Source organism: Borostomias antarcticus, assembly GCF_949987555.1.
Source record: "Borostomias antarcticus genome assembly, chromosome: 13".
Classification (NCBI taxonomy): domain Eukaryota; kingdom Metazoa; phylum Chordata; class Actinopteri; order Stomiiformes; family Stomiidae; genus Borostomias; species Borostomias antarcticus.
In genome coordinates, this window is record NC_140246.1 from 10,919,581 (window position 1) to 10,940,858 (window position 21,278).

General features: G+C 44.9%; 1 protein-coding gene across 1 annotated transcript; it reads right to left on the reverse strand.

Moving 5' to 3' along the window:
• Positions 1–5,591: 5,591 nt before the first annotated feature.
• e2f7 (E2F transcription factor 7) lies at positions 5,592–13,696 on the reverse strand (the record flags this gene model as incomplete). The annotated part of the gene is made up of 11 exons (XM_084447768.1): positions 5,592–5,744; positions 6,448–6,827; positions 7,062–7,230; positions 8,288–8,666; positions 9,212–9,296; positions 9,555–9,740; positions 10,474–10,611; positions 10,739–10,897; positions 12,348–12,596; positions 12,975–13,140; positions 13,448–13,696. The coding sequence occupies 11 exons, from the start codon at positions 13,694–13,696 to the stop codon at positions 5,592–5,594; spliced, it is 2,313 nt and encodes a 770-aa protein (XP_084303894.1).
• Between the last annotated feature and the right edge of the window lie 7,582 nt (positions 13,697–21,278).

Consider the following 21,278-nt stretch of genomic DNA (forward strand, 5'->3'; position numbering starts at 1 on the left):
CTGCACAGTAAAATCTGCCTCTCAACTCAACCTCCCTCTCCTGGCCTACTTTACTTATTTCTTCTTCATTTCGATAGTCTGGCATGGTTCAAGCTGTCAGCTGGAATTCAAATAATGTGAATAATAATATTCAAATGTCATTCACAAAGAATGTATGGCAGACGAGAGGAAAAAGTGAAGAGTAATGTAAACCAGATGGGCCAGGTAACGTAGCCTCTTCTCTCATACCTTCATGGTTAGAGAGACCTGGAATAGAAAATCATAGGCTAAAAGAGAGTGTCCACAAAACCACACTGGGATAAAAGTGAAAATTGAACCAAATGGGCAGTACAACCTTGCAGTGTTTTACACGTATTCCCCTATGTTCTCTTTCTGTTTATAGTCTATCTCTCCTCTGAGATACAGTAGAACGTCAGAGGAACACATTCACATGATTTCAATTGCTGTGGGAAATTATAAAGGTCCCCCAAGCTCGAGCCATGTTTAATACAGAGGTAAAAAAATAATAATTAGCAGCTTGTTGAAGGCCTCCTTTGTGTGTTTACTGTAATTTGACCTGAGATGTTTCAGCAGTGATGTGGTGGAGGAACTGCTTCAATGAAAATATTCTCACCAAGAACACCTGTGATAGTTGGCAGTCAGCTCATGCACTGACGGGTCGCTTTATCACACTGTGAGTTCAGGAAGCTTGCTGTTAGAGAAGAAACTATGGATATTGGCTTTGGGGAGCGACGAATGGATCTGAAGAATATTGCTTGCTTTGCTGATAAATTGCTGATGCCATTTTAATAATAATAATGTCCACCGCTTGACAATATGGCGTAATTATCTATAAATGGGCATTGTTTCATAGTGCAAATTCAGATATTTCAGTGTTTCATAACTCAAAACCTCCTCCCCATGATAACTAGAACACATTCAGTCTGGTCTACCAAAAAATGTGCATTATAGTTGGCACAGGTGGTTGAACATTTAACTGCACTAAATAAATGATTGGCTAAAGCTACCTTGCTTTGTTTGGGAGTCATACTACAATGGCTATACGTTTCCTCCAGACAAAGATATTGATGCTGTTTTGGGCTGGTTGTCAATGTCCACACACATTAACTATAGCCTAACACCTGTGTAATGTAACATGATCTGCTTGCATAATGGGCTACGTCTGTTGAGGAGTAGCCTATGGCTTCAGTACGGGCAGTATAAAGTGATCCCAACGGCATATTGGCATTCAGAAGTGATCTAGAGTGCAGTTTCACTCTGGGGCCTGAATGCTGGAATAGATTACAGGACAAGTAGGCTATCCTACATTCCAGTCTGTGCATTGTTCAAACTAGTGCAAAGTGCCTGTGTACCGCTTTAACAGTAATCGACTACATAGGCCTACTGCTCAAAAGCAGATAGATGCTGTAGGCCTAGAGGAATCCAATTTAATGATGTCCATTGTAATGATGGGAGCGTGTCTATGTTCCCACAGCCCAATGGTCCCACAGCCCAATGGTCCCACAGCCCAATGGTCCCACAGCTCTATGGTCCCACAGCCCAATGGTCCCACAGCCTTAGTAAGTCTTAGTAATGTGGGACCAATGGGCTGTGGGACCATTGGGCCTAATTTTGAAGAAAAAAAAAAGTCTTAGTAATGTGGGACCAATAGGCTGTGGGACCATTGGGAAAGTGATTGAATGGCCTATAACGTTCATGTGTCCATCTGGCTGTTGTTTTACAATGTCGTAGACACATACAGGACCAAACACGAGTCTACTGTATATAGCCTGCGCAGCAATCTCAGGTTTATTACCTCCGACAAGACTTTTCACTGAATTTAATTTCTGCCTTCAAGCCTGCTATCATGAAGGGGCAGACACTCACTATAATACCTGATAACAATTATTCTCAGCTCTCTCTCTGCACAACAAAGCTGTTTTTTTTTTGTTTTTTTTACTGATGACTTATTTTGAGAAATGTTCTGTTTCTCTTCTGGTCATCAGAAGTCTTCCTAGCTCCATAGTTGTGCTCGTCCCTGACCAGGGTTGATGCAGACCTGATTACTCTCATGGCTTCTGTTTACAGGAGCTGATATCGGTGGTGTCACCACACTCTGCAGGTCTAGCACACACTGTGAAAGGACAATGTATTACCACCACAGTGTGCAAAGTTATTCTTTCTCATATGACTTACTCAGTTCAGCACCTGACTAATTCAGATTATCGTTAGTGTGAATAAAGGTATTAACAGTATTTCTGACACTGCCATGTCGATGATTAGTCTGTTATCGACATACCTAGATAGTTATTGTCATGGCTAGTGTAACCACTGTAAACTAGCAGGAATGGCTCTGAGACTTGCTTTAGGTTCACATGGTTTTTATGTGTCCTGTACACAGAAAGGCATCACACCATAGTTAGCCTATAGAGATGGACAAGACGGTTCCAGACGAGCAGTGTTGCCTGGGATCGTCTTGTCTATCTGTATATGGCTGTGATGTGATGCCTTTCTGTGTATAGGTCGGTTAAAAACCACGTCAACCATCAACAAGTCTCAGAGCCAGCTAGTTTACAATGGTTAACTGCAAACTAGCAGTAACTGTAAACTGTATTAACAGTGGTTACACTAGCTAACTAGCTAGCTAGCACTGACGGGTCCAGTCAACTTCAATTTCTACACTTTTGTAAACAAGTTAAACCAACAATTAGGCTACCTGACAGGGTCTTTTGTGAACAGTTAACATTAGCTAGCTAACTTGGCTAACACTGACAGGTCCAGTAAACTTCAATTTCTATAGGATACTTTTGTGAACATTTACCTGTCACAATCTTTGGAAAACCGAAGAAAGGCAAGCTCTGGACATGTACTCTGATAGTTCTGACAATTTATCGCAGAACACTGTCTTTCGTTTTTTCGGCTGCTGATTTAGTCTTCATGTTGACCTGACTTGATGAATTTGGCTGCAGATGACAGTCCATAATGGCGGAATCGCTACATGAGCACCCTCTTCAGGCGGGTGCCAAAATTCACCTAAGTGCCCTCTCTTAGCATTCCATACTCTTTGCTATGAGTGACTGAATTCAGATACGTGGGGTGCTGCCATCTGCTGGTCAATGTTGTGTATGTACACGTTGCGTACTTGAATGAATGTTTTTGTGCATGGCTGTAAGCCAGTGCACATAGGATAGCGTTTGTCCGGTTATTACTCCCTCCCTCCCTCCGTTGAATGTTGACCAGCATATCTCTGTTGTCACCACAAGAGGCAGTAGACCCAGCACACCAAAATAAGGAAGGACACCAAAATCAACCTGCCAATCTCCATTGCACAGGTAGAGTAGCAGTGAAAGCAATGGACTCTCATGCGAGAGATCAGGGTTCAAGGGCCCGATGGGGATGATTTTATAGGACTATACCCCAAACCTCCACATGTTCATCCTTTCACTCCAACCTTTACCCTTTGACTTATGGGTCAGATCCTGTCCCAACCCCAACCCTGGAAGGAGAACACCAAAACCAACCTACTGACCTCCACTGCACAAGTAGAGTAGTGGTGAGAGCATAGGACTCCCACCCAGTCTTTGAAATTGAGAGTTTAACATGTTTTTGAATGATTTTTCAATTTTCCCATCCACATCCATTGCATGACCAAAACGGTGGTAGAGCAATTATCAACTTTCTCGAAAATGCTAGCTTTGTAAACGTTTTGATCTGAACCATTGTATATGATCATAAGTAACCTTAAAACAGGGCTAAACATGCATTTTCCCTTTACTACTCCTTTAATGTTATGGAAGCTGCTGCTAGTTGTTGTGAGCTCATGAGCTAACCGGCTATCCCGCTCTTATTGTGCTGGATTAGCATTGGAACTGATGTGTCCAGGTGACAAGACCTATCTTAATTTATCAGACATTATTTCATGTCATTTCAATTCACAGCTATTTCAGTGGCATGACTAGCTTCTGTTCTACCAGTCCTGAACAGAAACAAGCCAGACATGCACATAAGCCAGGCTGGACCTGGCCTGGTTACATTAGGTAACTCAATAAACAAAAGGAATGCTTTTGACATTTTTATTACAAAAAGGTTTGCAGATGAATACAGAAAAACGTTTGGCCCCACAACACAGTACTGTAGCTAGCAAGCAAAGCTAAAAGAACAGTTAATGTATTGTAATGTCATAAAAGGTTTCCTACAAAGTAACAGTTAACTACAGCAACTAGCAGTGCAATTATTATTACAAAGATAGAAAGCAGCATTAAATTAACAAACAATCTGCATTTCACGGCAAGTAACGCCGTCAAATATTTGAATACGATATACAAAAATAATTAATGGTTAAAAAAAAAGATACCTGTACATTAACTACACATCCACATCCCAGGTAGATGATCCGCACCCTTTGGTGTAACTTAAATCAATTACCCTCAAATTGATTTGAGAGAGGCTAAGCGCATGCATCATTACATGCATTTACAGTACATGGATATTTCACTTTGCCAGTAAATACCACTGGATAACTCTCACAAGGAATTCAAGTATCGTGGAGCATCACCAAATGACTTCACATTGTTTTCCCTTTGCATGCTGTTCCTTAAACAGATACACACGAGCAGAGGAATGGTTACATTTGGTGTTGCACTTACTGTACAGCACATTGGAATATGTTATCTATAAACCAAAAGGATGTTCAATAATATAACCATTATTAGCGAAAAGCCAGGCAGAAATGTTTTAGTGTCTGACCACAGTCCTTAAAGACTGCAGTTGCTCCCTTTTAAATGTTCCTACTCACACAGAAAGTTAACGTTTCTGATATGCTACCCTGACTGCTCATGCTTAGACTTGTTCTGCTGGCTAAACATCTAGTGATTTTCAGACCCCTCCTACCGTATCCATGTGCTACAAAGAAACACACAGGTGAGGTTGTCTGTTTACTGAAGGCTTTACAATCACTCAATTATAACCACCTCTGCAATGTAACAAGGGAGGGACATTCAGCTCCCGTGGATATTCGTAACCTATGATCAGCTGCTGCGTTTTCCTACTTGCCTTTTGGATTCCTTGAGGGGAAGGACTTTGATCTAAAATCAGACGTACATTCTTTAAATACTTAGTGCTGAAAAAGTAACACCATAATGATAATCTCATTACAGTCCCAATACTTAACATATATATTAGCTAATATATAACTAAAGTTGGGTTTATGATACAAGTCAAAGGGAATTAGGTAGCTCAATTATGTTTCTAGGGGGGAAATGCAAAATCAAGTACAACTCAGTAGTACCTCTCTCCCACCACAGGAGGGCACTATAACACAAACACTGCTTCAATGATTCCTTAGCAAGCAGTTCAACAGTTAGGCACTTTAAACAGGTGCCGTACAGACCACCATTCATTTACCAGTTCTAACATAAAAGCACCAGTGGTTTCAAACCAAAATGCAAGTCACAAAACACCTGAGCGTTTCTATGTGGGAGAGAACTCCAGCTAGCAGCAATGTTAGCAGGTGGCATGGATGCACAGTAACACCCACGCTATGTGGGCACTGTTGAAAAATACCCCAAAACTCAGAAACAGGTGGCACGTCTCCTTCTAGATCTCCCAGATGTCTAATTGGCCGGTGGGTGCCCAATGTCCAGCCTCCTCTGGGCAGAGCCTCTTCTGCGGACGGCAGGGGCAGTGTCTACAGATCCCAGGGTTCCTGGCGTCTGGAAGAAGGCCTTGGAGCCTCCGGCAGCGATCTCCTTAGGAGTCAGGGGTGTCTGCAGGGGGAGAGAAGAGAGCACAGGGGCCTAAAACCTCAGATATGGGACAGCAGCATCTGCAATACATCTCACTCAACTCAATCACCACCGCAGGCAAGCATCCGTTTAAAAGTATTCAATACTCCCCAATCTCCAAGGTGTGGTATACATTTCAGCTGTAACAAAATACTGAAAAAAGATGGCCTGTATTTTATGTTTCAGTCAGAAAATATTTTATGACTTGGTTGATGTTTTAAGAGTAGGGAGCTTATAGGTAGAAAAGATAGGGGGCCAGCGGAGTACCCTGACTTATGCCTTGTGACAACGTACACGCTGGCTCTTCTGTCATTAATAACCGGCCCCTTAATTTGGCGCATGAGGTCTAGAGAGGAAGAAGTGTTCTCAGAGGTACACAGCTGTCATCAGAGTTGTGTTGGGTACCGTAACCAGGAGCATGAATTAACTTTTAATGACCTCAAGATTAATCAACCCTACTGAGGTGACAAAAGCAACATTTTGGGGTTCTAAATGGATGAGAAAAGAGCTGAACTCCAATGAGGAATTGCTTTTCAACATGATATGCTCTGGTTTGGCTGTGACATATTGAGGGTGTCCGATACACAAAAGGTAATATATCATAATGCTGGCATAAGTCACTGACTGTCTCCTAAATAGATGCACAGTGGATGAGTGTGTGTGTGTGTGTGTGTGTGTGTCTTACCAGTGGTTCTGTCTGGGGGATGCTGATGTGCTGTCTGGGCTCCAAGGGAGAGTGCAGAGGCACCAGTGCTGACCCGTACACCCTGGGCTGCTCTGGGCTGGCAGGGGTTGGCACCGACCCGCTGAATTCTGGCAGCCCTGCCACAGCGTAGTGCCCTGCCCCCACCATAAAGTGTCCGGGGGAAACCACGGTGGGCATGTTGAAACTGGGGTTGGCACGGGTTTCGGTGCCCGTTGCCTGGAGGCCGTTGGCCATAAGGGGGTAATGGGGGAGGTTGGAGGGCACCAGGAGGTAGGCCAGGGTGGGCACGCTGCCAGGGGGCAGTGCCAGGCTGCCTGGCGTCTGGCCAGCGGACAGCAGGAAATTTAGACTATTCAAACCTGGAGGGGATAGAATAATGGACTTAGTGAGTCACCCGAGGAACACGTCATGTTGGGGTCATTCCTTAAGGTTACGAGCTCCTCTAGGAGTCAACACAGACTGTATACACACTCTTATGTCAATACTAGTGAACTAGTACATTATGAAGTAAAGTTTTAGCCAAACAAAGTAAAGCTCGTGCTGGTATGGTTACTGGAGATGTCCTGAGTTGTTCACATCAGGTGTTCACGTACCTGCGGAGTTGGGTACGTAGAGGTAGTGTGAGGGTTGGGCCAGGTCGCTGGGGCTGCGCTTGGCCGCCTCCCCATCTCCGGGTAACCTGGTTGGGTCGTCTCTGGGGGAGGTCCCAGGGCTGTCCGACCACCGGCCTGCGCCCTCCTCGCTCTGACCTTCCACACGCCTCTGCAAAACAGGAAGAAAAAACAGAGATGCTGCTGTTCAGAAATCCAGCATGCTGTAGAGTTCAGCCTTCGAACCAGTCAATTTCAATATGGCCGCCCTCCAACACGGCACCAGCACTGTGGGGGTCCCAGGTGCATCCTCCTAGCTGTCATCTCACTGAAATTAAGTTATAAACCTTGATCACACTTCTCATATTAAGAAAAATATCTAGTCATGAAAATGTTTGGCTCATTGACATACATAGGATCATGGCATGCCAAGGTTGGTTTTGTTGTCACGTAGGTGCTACTTATAGCCTACCTTATTCTTAGTTTGTATCTTGAATAACATGATACTTCATTAATAGTATGGTCTTTCACAATTAAAGAAGATCCCATACATCATCAAAAATGATAACTCCATCTTATTTAATTACAACTGAAATGACTTATCGTAGCCAGCGTCAGTGAGCATGGAGTAGTTCATATAATTTAATTTAATGTTCCACTTTCAGGAATCATTAACAGGATTCCCTGACCAGCAAAATTAAACTTGAGGATGGATGGTACTGGAAATTCTCATAACGTTGTCCTTAAGTAGTAAAACTTGTTTCCTATAATCCGTAAATCTCAATATCGTAATCCAATCAAATTTACAACACTTAAATTGAGGGAACTTCAGTTGAGGATATTATTTTATCACAAAACAGAAACGGCGCATTTATCTGAGTTATGCCTTTCACCTTCACGTGTAATAAACCTCAAATTAAACGCACACAGACCCACTTTCTCTCTCTCGCTCTCTCTCTCTCTCGCTCTCACACACACACACACACACACCATTCCCGGTAACATTTGGGTATTGCACCAGTTAGACTACTCTTCATCCAGCATACGTTGTGTCAAAGTACGAGAGGACAAAGTTGGTAAAGTACAGTAACTGAATGATGATCTCTTTCCCTCCAGTGTAATTGCAGTCTAGTGAGGAGGCCGTCTCTGAGAAGGCTGATGTGTTCCACATGACACTTACAGCACATACAGGCCTGCTACAGCCACCATCTTGTTTAAGCAAAACTCACCTTTCTAGATTCTTCCACTTCTGCAGACTCCCACTTGTCTCTCTTCGTCAGTCTCCCCTCATCATCGTCATCATCACTCTTCCTCTTCCCAAGGACACTCTCCCTGCGCCGCGACCCCGGTTCTGGTGAACTTTGACCCTGGAGAGTCCCGTCGGGGCCGTCCTGTGGCGCGGGGCCCCCGTAGAGCATGACCACGGAGGGCTGGGACAGGCTGGGCAGGTAGGCCAGGTGGTGGAGCGGTGAGAAGGAAGCAGGGGGCCGCAGGGAGCCGTAGGGACCCTCTGGGTGGACGGGCGTCGCCAAGGGGGCGGGGCGGGGGGAGCGGAGCAGGGGGCCGGCGCTGTGGTTGGGGCTCCGCTGTCCAGTGGTGGTCTGAGTGCTGTAAAAGACAAAGGAAAATAAACAAGGCGTTCGTCTCTGTCTCTCTCTCTCGCTTGTGTTAATGTCCATGTGTTAATCGACACCAGACTTCTGGAGTGAAATATTCCCTCTCAGCGGTTAATAAGCACTGTCGCCCCCCCCCCCCCCCCACTTCCAAAGCAGCCTTAGCCTTGAGACTCCTGTGGCTTGGCCTTCAGTGCATGCGCCTCTACTGCACACTCTGCAAAACACACCATCCCATACTGTAGGAGAAACACTGTAAACCAACAGCTTTGGTTAAAAAAAAAAAAAAAAAATGCCAACTCACGTAAACCCAAGCCTAAAGTTTGCCACTGGAGCCAATACAAACAACCACGGAGTAGAATGTTATGTTGAATACTACGAAAGAATGCTTTATGAATTCAATTAACTGTACAACTTGGACCAGTAACAAAATTCAGAGAGCTCCGAGCAGCCTATTAAACTGTAGAGCATGAAAAATTATGGGCGGGTTAAAATTCGGATTGATGGCTGATGTGTGTGTGTGAGAGAGAATTGACTCACTCAGTGGTGTTTCCAAACTGCAGCCGATACACAGCGCTGTTGCTTGCGCTCCTTCTGGAATAGTCCATGGGCTGGGGCAACTGACCTGGGTAGAACAGATGAACTGAAATGAAGTTTGGAAGGCTGGCATTTTAGAGGCCGCCCTGTGTAGGATTGGAGTGGATTAAGGCCTATTTTTACAGAACTGGGCTGAGTTTCCCAGAGGCATTGTAGCGCTACGTTCATCGCAGCGCTACGATGAACGCCGTAGCTTACGATGAACGTAGCTCTACGATGCCTCTGGGAAACTCAGCCCTGAACCCTGGAAGAACAATGAGGCGTTTGCGATGTCACCGGTCTTTACCAGTCAGATCTCTGCGTGGGCTGCTTGGGGCAGAGTTGATGCGCCGCTGGTTTGCCGCGGAGGTGGGCACTACGTTGAAGGAGGCGTGACGTGCCAGCTTCTGCTTCCTGGCATCATGTGCTGCTAATAGTTGTCTGTCTGCATGCGTGACTGGGAGAGAGATGCCCGCTACGGCCTGGGAATCTTCTGTAGGGAAAAGCAAGAGGGAGGAGTCGGTAAGTAAGAGGGAGGAGTCGGTAAGAGGGAGGAGTTGGTAAGTACAGTTAAGAAGACACATTTAAACTCAGCGTACTTAACACCAGCTGGTCATTATCGATAAATAAGAGTTGTCCCGCTTATTACACAGATACTAACGACATTAATACATACAGAGAAAATATTCATTACAATATATTTGATGTTTATTTTGTAGCTTCAGCTAAAAAAAATAAAGCAATGGTTCAGCAATGAAAAATCATCCTTAGCAACGCTGCTGTTTGGCCCCATAGCAACATTTTAGGCCATACTGTATAGATGTGGTAGCCTACTCAGGAAGCCTAGGTTCACTACTGGGCAGTGGACCATTCACCATTGGCGAAATTATATTATCTTCTGTTCCTGCTACTTGATCCGACACCATTCTACGTTCATTCAACTACAACCAGTTGATGCCAACACCACTGAAATGGCACAAGCAAGTAACTTTACACTTTTCCCCCTTCAGATAATTAGCTTAACATTACCTAGATAAAAAATGATTGAACAGTATTGTCCCTAGCAGCGGTCAATATTGTTCCTTTGCCCAACGTGGGCCAGTTATTTAGAAATAATTATGTATCGATTGTCCAATTAAAATAGAGTATTTTAAATTGCCGTGTAATAATAAAGATTAACGGGCTGATGCCTATCTAAGCTAAGAAATTAGAGAGGTCACTCTCACCATCTCTGGTCTGGAAGTCAGTAGGTCCGATCCATTTGAAGGCAGGTTTCCTCCCCCTCTCCTCCCTGACGTGGATCTTCTTTATCAGCCCCAGGCTGGTCAGGACGTTGGCGATGTCATACAGCCGCCGCACCTTAGCTGAGGGACAGATTTGAACACGGTCACACATTCGTACAACTGCCGAAATGAGGGCACCATGGCATGGTGTCTATATGCATATGATGGTATCATGACACACTTTGTAGGACAGGTTTTTGGTTCTTACTCTTGTACTTGCTGTGGCTGGCTGTGTCCTGGCTCTCCTCGATCAGAATCTTGGCAGCTACGTCCAGAGTGACCGTCTGAGTCTTAGAAACCAGGAAGAGCATGACGAACTTCTGACTCATGATGCGAAGGGACTTGTCTTTCCTCTTGCTGGCAGCAGCTGCAGATAAATACAAATAGATAGGCAAGACATTTACAATTAGGGCTATTAGTTCCATGTTTTGGACGTGAAGAAGCCATTGTGTTACTGGATTTACACAAGACATGACTTACCAGTCAAACAGGCTCACCAAGACATAGCCAAGATGGACATGATGATTATTATGTATGAACTGAAGCAGGCCCCTCCCTGAGTGTGGCCCCTGGGTGAGATACAGGACGTGAGGTGGCAGATCTAGCAAACTCTCAGCTGCGGGGAAGCCAGTGCCATGGCAACCAGTAACCACAGCCTCCAGGGAACAGTAGCTAGCTTTGGACTCAGGTTAGCAACAGGCTGCTGCTGCTACTACTCACCACCCTCTAACAACCACAGCAGCAGTATACAATGGTTTTAATATTACATTCTACCCAAAAGAGGCACTTGACTCTTTCTCTCTCTCTCTCTCTCTCTCTAGCATGAGGCAAACATTCTGTCCAGACCAAAACAAAAATGATTGTCATTGTTTTTGCCATCATTATTTTTTCAATGGCAGCAGAGAGCCCTGACACAAAATGGAGTTGCTTTAATTACTCCATGCCCAGAGAGGGGGTATTACGTTCCAACCCAGCAGCACCCGGGGCAAAATTACATTACATAAATGAAAACTCTCCATTAGCCTTTTAAGCCCAAATAAATGAGAGAATTCCTGGTCGCTATAGCGACACCAAAACAGAGATTAGCCTACTACTAAGTTTTATCATTAATGAGAGTATTAGCTTAGAGGTGTGGTGCATCGACTTAGCGTCCCTCATCAATGCGACGGGTCAATAATAGTACTCTTGAGATGCGGAGAGGCATAGCGACAAGAGGGAGGCTTGGTGACTACAGCACACATTAACTAGTTATCTTCAACGCCCATTAGTATTGAACTGTTTGACTAGTAACGACACTGGTGCATAAGTGATGTATTACCTGTCCAGATGGATGCTCAATCTCAATGTATTGTGCCTTGATGTAGCATGTCCGTAGAATATTCTCTCTCCTATGATGCTTTTAGCCTCTCTCACTCTGAAATGTAATTTAATGCAATGTATTGCTTCATAAATGTTCTCAGCCGGTAGACAAACATACCCTGATTACTGTTTTTTTGCTTCCCTCTGGAATATGTAGAGAGTGGGTCGTATGCCCACCTCCCTTGTTCTCTGTAAAGCGCATTGTGTTGCCTCTGGGTATGAAATGCGCTATATAAATAAAGCTTTGAATGATTGATTGATTGATTGAAGCTGCAAGTTGGCCAAACCTACTCTGATTTCCGGTGAACGGGATAACTACGCTGAATTGTACACCTGACTCATCCCATGCCGTCCCCAACAGAAATCCCACACACGCAGACATTCAACAGAATACACATCAAAATAATACACACTCGTCTCTCGAGTTGCCGCTCTGCGCCCGCCTCCCACTTCCTCACCATAGCCAGACTCTGCGTCGGCCCCGTCCTCCGGGGCCGGTGTGGCGGTCTCCTCTCGGAGGCTGCTCTCTCTGGCCTGGTCCATGTGGAGGTGGTAGCGCTGCCGCCTGCCCAGCTCATGCAGCTCGGCCAGGGTGGACGCCAGGCGCTGCCGCCCATGCCACACGTACCAGTTCTTAGCCATGCGGGCCACGATCATCAGCGATTCCAACACGTTCACGATATCGTAGATCCGCCGACGCTCCACGCCTGCAGAAACACATGCAAATGGCAGCGCGTCAAGAGTGATGTCTGTCGTATGATGTCACAGAATTGTTTAAGATGAGACGATTCCATATAGGTCCATCACGTCTCTTGTTTGTTCCCGGCTAAAGACGTGGCCAGGCTGAAAGCTCAGTGCTGTTCTCGCAGATACTCTGGGACACGAGAAGTCTGCATGACAAATGGGTAGCGATAGCAACCATCTGTCTGAATCCAGCAGTGCACAAAGGTTCAGGTGGCTCATGAAAGAGATAATATGAGCTATTTGTTTTCCCCCCACTGCAGGTCCCAATTACGGCAGCTACTTTGGCACAGGCAGTTTGGAGTAACATCTATCACCCCACCCGGTCTCACTGGCTTTCTTACCAAGGCTTGTGGCCACCTCGTCCAATGATATGTTGATGTCTTCTGAAGACGCAGGGTAGTCAGGGTAGAGAGCCAGGAACTTCTGGCACAGCAGACCCAGGCTCTTCTGCTTCCTGCTGGGCTTTCTCTCTCCATCCTCCTCTGCCTCCTCCTCCACAGGGTCAAACTGACCAGACAGAAAGCACACAGGCAGAGAGCCCTCAGCAAACTCAGCAAGAGACTGTTCACCGTTTCATGGATATCATTGAAGGAGGGAAGAATTATTGTAAACACAATTTCCATGTAGTGGCAATCATGGAATAAGCTTCTCAATATATCTTGAGAAGCTAGTCTACAACACAATTAACACAGTCAATGTTATGCCGCTGTTTAAGCTAGGTTTCAGCACCAGCTATCCCCAAAACAATACTCAGTTCTTCTCAGAGCACACATTATAAGTCAAGTATAGGGGTATGTGATGGATCTGTGGTTACCTGGCATGGATCCTCCACCTCTGTTTCCTCCTGTGGCTCAGCTTCCATTTCCCTCTCGTTCTCAATGGGCCTGAACAGAACCTTCTTCATCTCTCGGTCTCGGATGTCTGGGCTTGCGGCGCTGATTAGCATCTTGAGGTTAGCTGTGGGGGTCCAGGGCTCCGGATGGGGGTGGGACGGGTCTGGGTGCTTTATGGGCGTGATGTGGACCAGGTCCGGGGTGGGATTCGCCTTCTTGCCATAAGGCATCGTGGCCGCAGGCTCGTTTTTGAGCGGAGTGGTTCTCCTTCTCTCCACACAGATGTTCTCCTATGAGGAACATTGATGCATTAACTTAGAAATGGTGGATGAATAATATGCATTGAATTACTTTAGGTATAACCATGTTATATAGCATAGTTGGCTATATCTAGTTATAAGCATATCTGGCTTGATAGCTTGGGTAGTATCAATATACCTTTTGCTCACTTTCACCTCGTGCTTCATCGACTTTGTTTTTCATTGGACTTATGAGGTCTCTCAATGCCAAACATTCAACTTCCATTTCTAAAAAGTAAACACAGAAGTCAGTAAAATTACACAAATCGCATACCTCTCTATCATCCTGCAAGCATGATCACATGTCATTTCAGGTCATCATATACCAAGTACAAGGTCATGACATGAGATCAGTCAGTGGTCAATCGGTTTTGGCGCAAAGACCTCTAACCCACATACTAGCAAGTTGGTGAGCTAGCTAGTTAGCATAGCACGAAAGCCTTATTTTCTTTTGATTAGCATCGTCTCTGGATATATCTAGCTAACTAAGTTAGCTACAAGACTGAGAAATCTGTGATTAAGGCTAGTTAACTGAGTTTAGGCAAAAGGTTAGCTAGTCTAGCTTCATCAGAGAAAAGCTAGATAGATAGCCTACGGTACTGTACGAAACTGCTATACACCGTGTCTAAGCAAATGTGCCCTCCATAATTTGTAATATCCAGCAACTCAAACTAGAAGTTTGCTGGGCTTGCAATGAATTGGCCACCCAGCTAACTTATGAGCTCATTAGCTAACTTAACCAGCAATGGTTATTTATTAGGTTAACGTTGCAGCTTGAACAGAAACGTGTTATAATAACGTAAACCGGATTACTCACCTTCACTGTTTTCTACGATGTGAAAGATCACAATTGCGACTCTCCACTATTACACTATTATCGTTGTGGCAAGTTGTCTCTTCAAATCAACATAGCTAGCCACCTAGCTAATTTCCCTCTTTAAAATAAGCGGGCTGTCCTCAAATGTTCTCCTACGAGATCCTCCTGTTGGTACCGCTGGTGTGTGGATCGCATAGTGATGGGAGAGTTGGAGAACACCCGCTAAAGCTTGTTTTCTGGCGCTCTCCGAGATCTCACAGCGTCCAGCCAATCAGCGACCAGGCATTTTGGTGCGTAATTCTTTAATCCAATGACCACGGGGCAACAAACACGCCCACTGAGATTTGTTGGCGGTGCAGTCGGCGCGGTCCCGACTCTTGTACCGAGAACTGCTAAAAGCAGGGGTGAGCATCTAGACACCCATATTAATGTCATCTAATCACGTAGGCGTTGTTGCTGTTGTGTACAGTGGTTAAGACCTTCTGTGGCTCCATGGTCTAATTAGCTTGTGTGGCTCTTGGTAACAGATGGGGCAGGAGAGTGGCGCTAATACTACTTGTGACACCCCGCGAAAAGTTGTAATGCGAGCAGGGTCCCGCCCAAGGCTGCCCCATAGTCTTTGCAATGACTCCTTATCGTTGCACATATTCCGCCCCAATACACAAAACTACAAATTCAACTGCTCGCTGTGCTATGCAACTACAAGATAGGAGAGGAATGTATTCATTTTACATTTTGTACTTTAACATTTTACAATTTATGAGGTTGAATGCACTTTGCCTACAGAATAAATTGTTCTCTTTCCATACAAATTAGCGCCACCGTGCTCATTTGACTAGGCTACACGGTGTTTCGTGTCCTGCTAGATGCATTTTATAATACAAAGTTGATTGAATTCCAAATTACATTAATCCTAGTCAGTCACATTATAGGCTATATTTGGCTGGGATGGGACAGCAGTTGCCCTTTGGCTGTTGATAGCTGTAATTGTCTGGCAAAATGTATTAGGCTAATCTCAGTATTTGCCAATTGTTGCATTTAATGATTCCCCAAAAAGTATTTTTAAAACGTCCTTACTCCATAAATTACAAAATTGCAGCAGGCTGTGAAAAACAGATTAATTATCAACCCAACTGCAATACAATATGAATATGCGTTGTACAGCTATGCACATGCAATGCAGTGTGCTGGTTTTGCAGACTGATGAAGCTCTGGTAGATGGTGCCATTACAGGCCAGACTGGCAGAGACCCATGGTGCAGCTGTGTTATACAGTAGTCTCTGGTACTGCACCAGGAGTTTGCAGGAATCTCTATCGTGTGTGTGTGTGTGTGAGTGTGAGTGAGTGAGTGTGTGTGTGCTGTTTCTATATATTTGACACATTAGTTGAATAGTCATCCATGTTGTTGCTTTTACATAGGCTACCTTTTATGACAGTAGCCATTGCAGGTGGGAGTGGAGGAGTTGTGTTCTGACACAAACCCTAACAAGAAATGACCAGGAAGATAAATGATTGAGTAGCATGGTGGTGATAGGGCTTGTCCATTGGCTTGATGTAGACTGAGCTGAGCTCAGTTGGCCATGTGACACCAGCATCACCTCTGTGGCTCTCAGGTGACACTACTGTAGGGTTTTCATGTGTCCATGGCAACACAGATGGTTCAAACATTCACAGAGGGCTCAGTGGAGCCATAGCAGCTGCCTGTTAAAGACAGCATGTTAGAGAGGCAAACACTTAGTTTATCTGAAAGGGTGTGAACAAGTCCGCCATCTGCCTTCCATTGGTTAGGTGAATGATTACCCCCATCTTCTCCCCCAATAAGTAAGTAAAGTAAGCAGCCTTGAGAACCAATGGTTCTCAAGCCTAGTGGCCCATAGGGTAGGAGGCCTATTTCCTGATTCCTTAGCATGAGGCAGCTTGATGTACAAGTACACCCCCCGGACATGAAGCTAGCATGTCGCAGGGACTTCCCCCAATCCAACCCTTGATGCTGAGTAGGGAGCAGGGAGGCATTGGGTACCATTTTTTATAGTCTTTGGTATGACTCGGCCGGGAATCGAACCCCCAACCTCCCAATCTCAGGGCAGACACTGAGCTGGTTTTACCAATGAGTAGTAGCCTATATCCAAACCAACATACTGTAGCATTGCGACAGAGGAGAATATAGATGTAGGCCCAAACCCCTCTGCCTTTTATTCATAAACTGTGGACAAATAATCTCATCGTCCTATGAGATTTTAAAGTGGATGCTCCACAAATAGCTTTGCATTGGCAATCTTGAATGTAGTGTTGATCAGAGTCATTGAGAAAACCAGCGATGAGTAAGGAATAGATTCAGCCTAATCCAATCAGGGCAATTCATGATAAACAAGGTTGAGCTGATCCCTTCTCCCTGCATCAACATTGTGAGTGAACTTTGCTAAAAGCCCCTTGGCCTTTGTGAGATTCAGATTGATTTAAATTGGAAGGATTGGCATTTCATGAGTCCCTGTATTAGCAGTGTGTAAAAGTGTTTAGTCACACTGCTCTGTACAGCGTCCTAATAGAAATCAAGGCATGTCTGCTTACAAAAAAGGTCAATGAATCAGCTTGATCTCTTTTTCCAATTTCATCTACTTCACCTTCACATTTATTTTGGGGCAAACACTCTACCCCGTAATCACTGCATTAAAAAATGGAAAGTCTTGTTTTGCATACAGAAGAGATTAACTGAGGGTGGGTTCAGTTTAGCCAAGCAGTCAGCTCAAGTCTTCTCTTTTGCCCTGTGCGGGGCCCCTCAATCAGGCAGTCACATTGGCGTGGCAGGTCGTCTTTTGTCCTGTCTTTTTAGTAGTGGGAGAATCAGGTTAAACAACCCCCTGCTTGACAGGACCCCTTGTTCCCTTGGACAAGTTGAGGCTTGCCCTTGTGGCCTACTCTGTTTATGCCATTTAGGTTGACAGGGACTCAGCTGGGTTTCTGTTTGGGAGGGACTCACCTGACCAGCTGATTGACTTTGTCTCTGTTGTTATAAGAGAGGTATATTCTGTTGTGGTGGTGAGAAGATCACCACCCACTGGCCAGCTAAATGTATGACAGTGTACCTTACGTCTCTTCAGCGACCAGAAGTTCAACTCCCATCAACAGATGTACAGTACAGTGGGTGGTGGTGTCTGAAATAAACTCCCCTATGACAGACAGCACATGTAGGAGAGGTGAATAGTGTAATGGGGGTGTCTTTATACACTGCAGTTTAGTGAGTGATTCATTTGTATTCTTATGAGAGGAACACTTAAGCCAAGAATAAGCATTGTTTGCTGTTAAATAAAGGCCAATACATGTACGTGCATGTAGCTAGGGGACCATAAACACGGTCCTGAGGTGTGTGTGTATATGTGTGTGTACCAGTGGCTGGTATCTCAGTCATATTGGGACCACAGGTCCACGGGTTGCTCTCAACTTTACAACAGATCAAAACACCAATTTTGAGTATTTAATGTAGATGTTCAATTGCAATTCAATAACAAAATCAGCTACCTGTTCATTGAGCAACCCACGTTCAAGTTCTCACTGGCAGCTCTCTCAACGTTTTTTGGACGTTGCAGCAATCCTCAGGTGTACATCTGGCCCAGTCCTAACCAGACAGATGGTGTGCAGGCTGCAGTCACAGAGAGGGAGGGAGGGAGGGAGGGAGGGAGGGAGGGAGGGAGGGAGGGAGGGAGGGCGGGAGGGAGGGAGGGAGGGAGGGATGGAGGGAGGGAGGGAGGGAGGAAGAAGGGAGGGAGGGAGGGAGGGAGGAAGAAGGGAGGGAGGGGTCTTTAATCAATGGGGCTGGCGCTGGGACCCAGTCCCAGTCTATTTCTGTATGCTAAGAGAACCTGGCTCCTTCAACTCCCATCCACTCTGAGAGCATAGATTGTTCCGCTTAAGTGCTTCCACAAATAACCCTCTGTGATTTAATGTCTGAACAGGGAGGAAAGAGTCATATTTGACGATGTCTTGTATCCAAAGGGGACATGTTCACATTTTGTTCGAGGTAAATTGGTTTGGGAGAAGAGGTAGTCAGGTGAGGTCATCTAGGGTGCCTTTGATCAGTCTTGATGATTGGAACACTTGATTGTAGGACTCTACACCCCGCTCTCTTTGTCCCTCGCTCGCTCTCTTAACAGACAAAAGATCAGTAGGTCCTGAAAGGCTCTGATGGGGTTTCGTATCCCCACATCTAGATTACTGTACGTCACAGTGAACATTTCTTTCTCAGTCTGTCTCACTCTCTATAGCTCTTGTAGCTCTATCACATTTGGGGTTTCTGGTTTTGACATTATCCCCCAATTGCATTGAAATAAATACATATGATTTAGCAGGCTCATGTAGTATAGACTGATTTCATGCTTGCTTTGTGTTTTCATGAAGCTTATTTCTTCTTGATTATTTACTATTTGGAGTGTGTATAATTTGGTTTTGAAGTGAATTGTTTGTTTTGGTTTGCTTCCACCTTTGTAAACTACTGTACACTTATCTCCCCTAATTGGCCCAAGCATTTTTATACAGTCCTTGTGAATAATGTAATATAGACCAGTTTTAGTAATAGCAGACACCACTTTTAATAGCAGCAGACAGCAGACTATTTAGGAAAACGTCTGTCTCTCTCGTGGGGCTGCTCTGCTGCTGGACTTATCTCGCGGTTTGTGTCGGCGGTGAAGGACAGTGGCAACAGGGACTGCCGCCACGAGTATTACTCACTGGACTAGAGACTGTGCCCCAATGACTTGGCCTGAAGACAATTTCAATTGTTTGCTTTTTTTGTAATGAACTAATAAACTGTCAAATGTGGGCCAAGTTCTCCCTAGTAGAACCAGAATGTCCCTGGGTGTGGTTTCAGTACCCACCAGGCCCCCAGGATGGTAAATGGACTGCACTTATGTAGCGCTTTTATCCATTTCGCTTTACAATGGCCTCTCATTCACCCATTCCCTACTACCCTCCCTACCACCCTACAGGACCTACCCAGCCAGCCCGTTTCTGTCATTGTAGTGTGAATATACATTTAAGAACACACCACAACACATACAAAGGGGGGAAGCATTCAGTCCCAGTGAACTGAAATCCTATTCCTATACAGTAGGTGCTTAATTGTTGGAATAGACCAAATACAGAGAATCTGACATTTTCATCCCAACCTATGTTAAAGCAAAGACAAGAAGGAAATAATTTGGTGTAATTTGCAACTGGGTATGGTGCGTTAGCTGCTAACATTTGTGATGTATTAGTATTAGAGCTCGCTGGCAGCCCACAGTCGAGTGGCTGCCTCAAACCTAACGCTGCATGGAAGCTAGCGCTCAAGTGAAATGGCTTATAAGGCCAGGGATCCATTTCACGACTGAGTTATCCAACACCAGAGTCTGCAATGAATTCCAAATTACTAAGAGCCCTCTTTTGCATCTGCTGTACCGCATATGGGTTGGCTGTGCTTGAGTGTTTCCCTACTCTAACTCCCTCTCCATTATATATACTGTATATATTGTATTGGTCCTTATATCATTTTACTATTTTTTATTTATTGTTTTTATAGTCCATTCACCGCGGATAAGAGGGAAACGCAATTTCAACCATCTGTATGTCTTGGACACATAGTGGTTTGACAATAAAGCTGACTTTGACTTTGACTTTGATCTCTCTCTCTCCATCTCTTCATCTCTGTGAATCTCTCTTAGGCTCACAGCTTTGAGAGTTGACTGCAGTGAGTTGTGAGTGAACGGCTGACTGAGGCCAGAGGGACCGGGAGGGACTCTTGAAGCGTACCTGACTCACCCTATCAGAGGCCTGGTGTGCCTGTCTGTGGCCCCCTGAGTTTGGTGCCAACATTGGTATGACCCTTCATCCATTGCAAATTACAACAGTTTCACCTCACATCATCTAGTAAGGGTGTGTGTGTGTGTGTGTGTGTGTGTGTGCGTTCACACGTGTGTGTTTAGATACCTGTACCTGTATCTGCCATGCAGGTTAGCACCTTGCATGGCAGCTGCCTCCATTGGTGTGTGAAGGTGTGTGTGAATGGGTGAATGAGAGGCCATTGTAAAGCGCTTTGAGTGCCGCTAAGGTGGAAAAGCTCTATATAAGTGCAGTCCATTTACCATTTACCATTTACCTGTATGCCTGGCCTGCTGTTCAGACACAGGTTTTGGAGTTTGCCTTGTAATGGGGAGGTTAAAGGAGTAGTAAAGGGAAAAATCATGTTTTAGCCCTGTTTTAAGGTTACTTATGATCATATACAATAGTTCAGATCAAAACGTTGACAAAACTAGCACTTTTTAGAAAGTTGATAATTGCTCTACCACCGTTTAGGTCATACAATGGTGGTCAAGGGTGGGCACCTTGAAAAATCATTCAAAAACATGTTAAACTCTCGATTTCAAAGACAAGAAGCTCACCGAGGGTGTAATTGGTGTCTGTTGGTGTTCTGACATCAAATTCGCCAAAGTATGAATCCTGTAGGGTTTTATTGATCATTTTATGAAATCCATCGACTTGTATTGACGCGACCGTTGTAGATGTGTAGATCAATCCGCAGAGGGGATTCAGGAAGCGGAAGTTTACACACGTATGTGCTGCGACTAAATAGTTCTATGTTAAATATTTAAAAAAGCCTTTCCAGATGAACTAGAATCTTACTTTATGGCGAATTATATGTCATAACGCCAACCAACACCTCGGTGA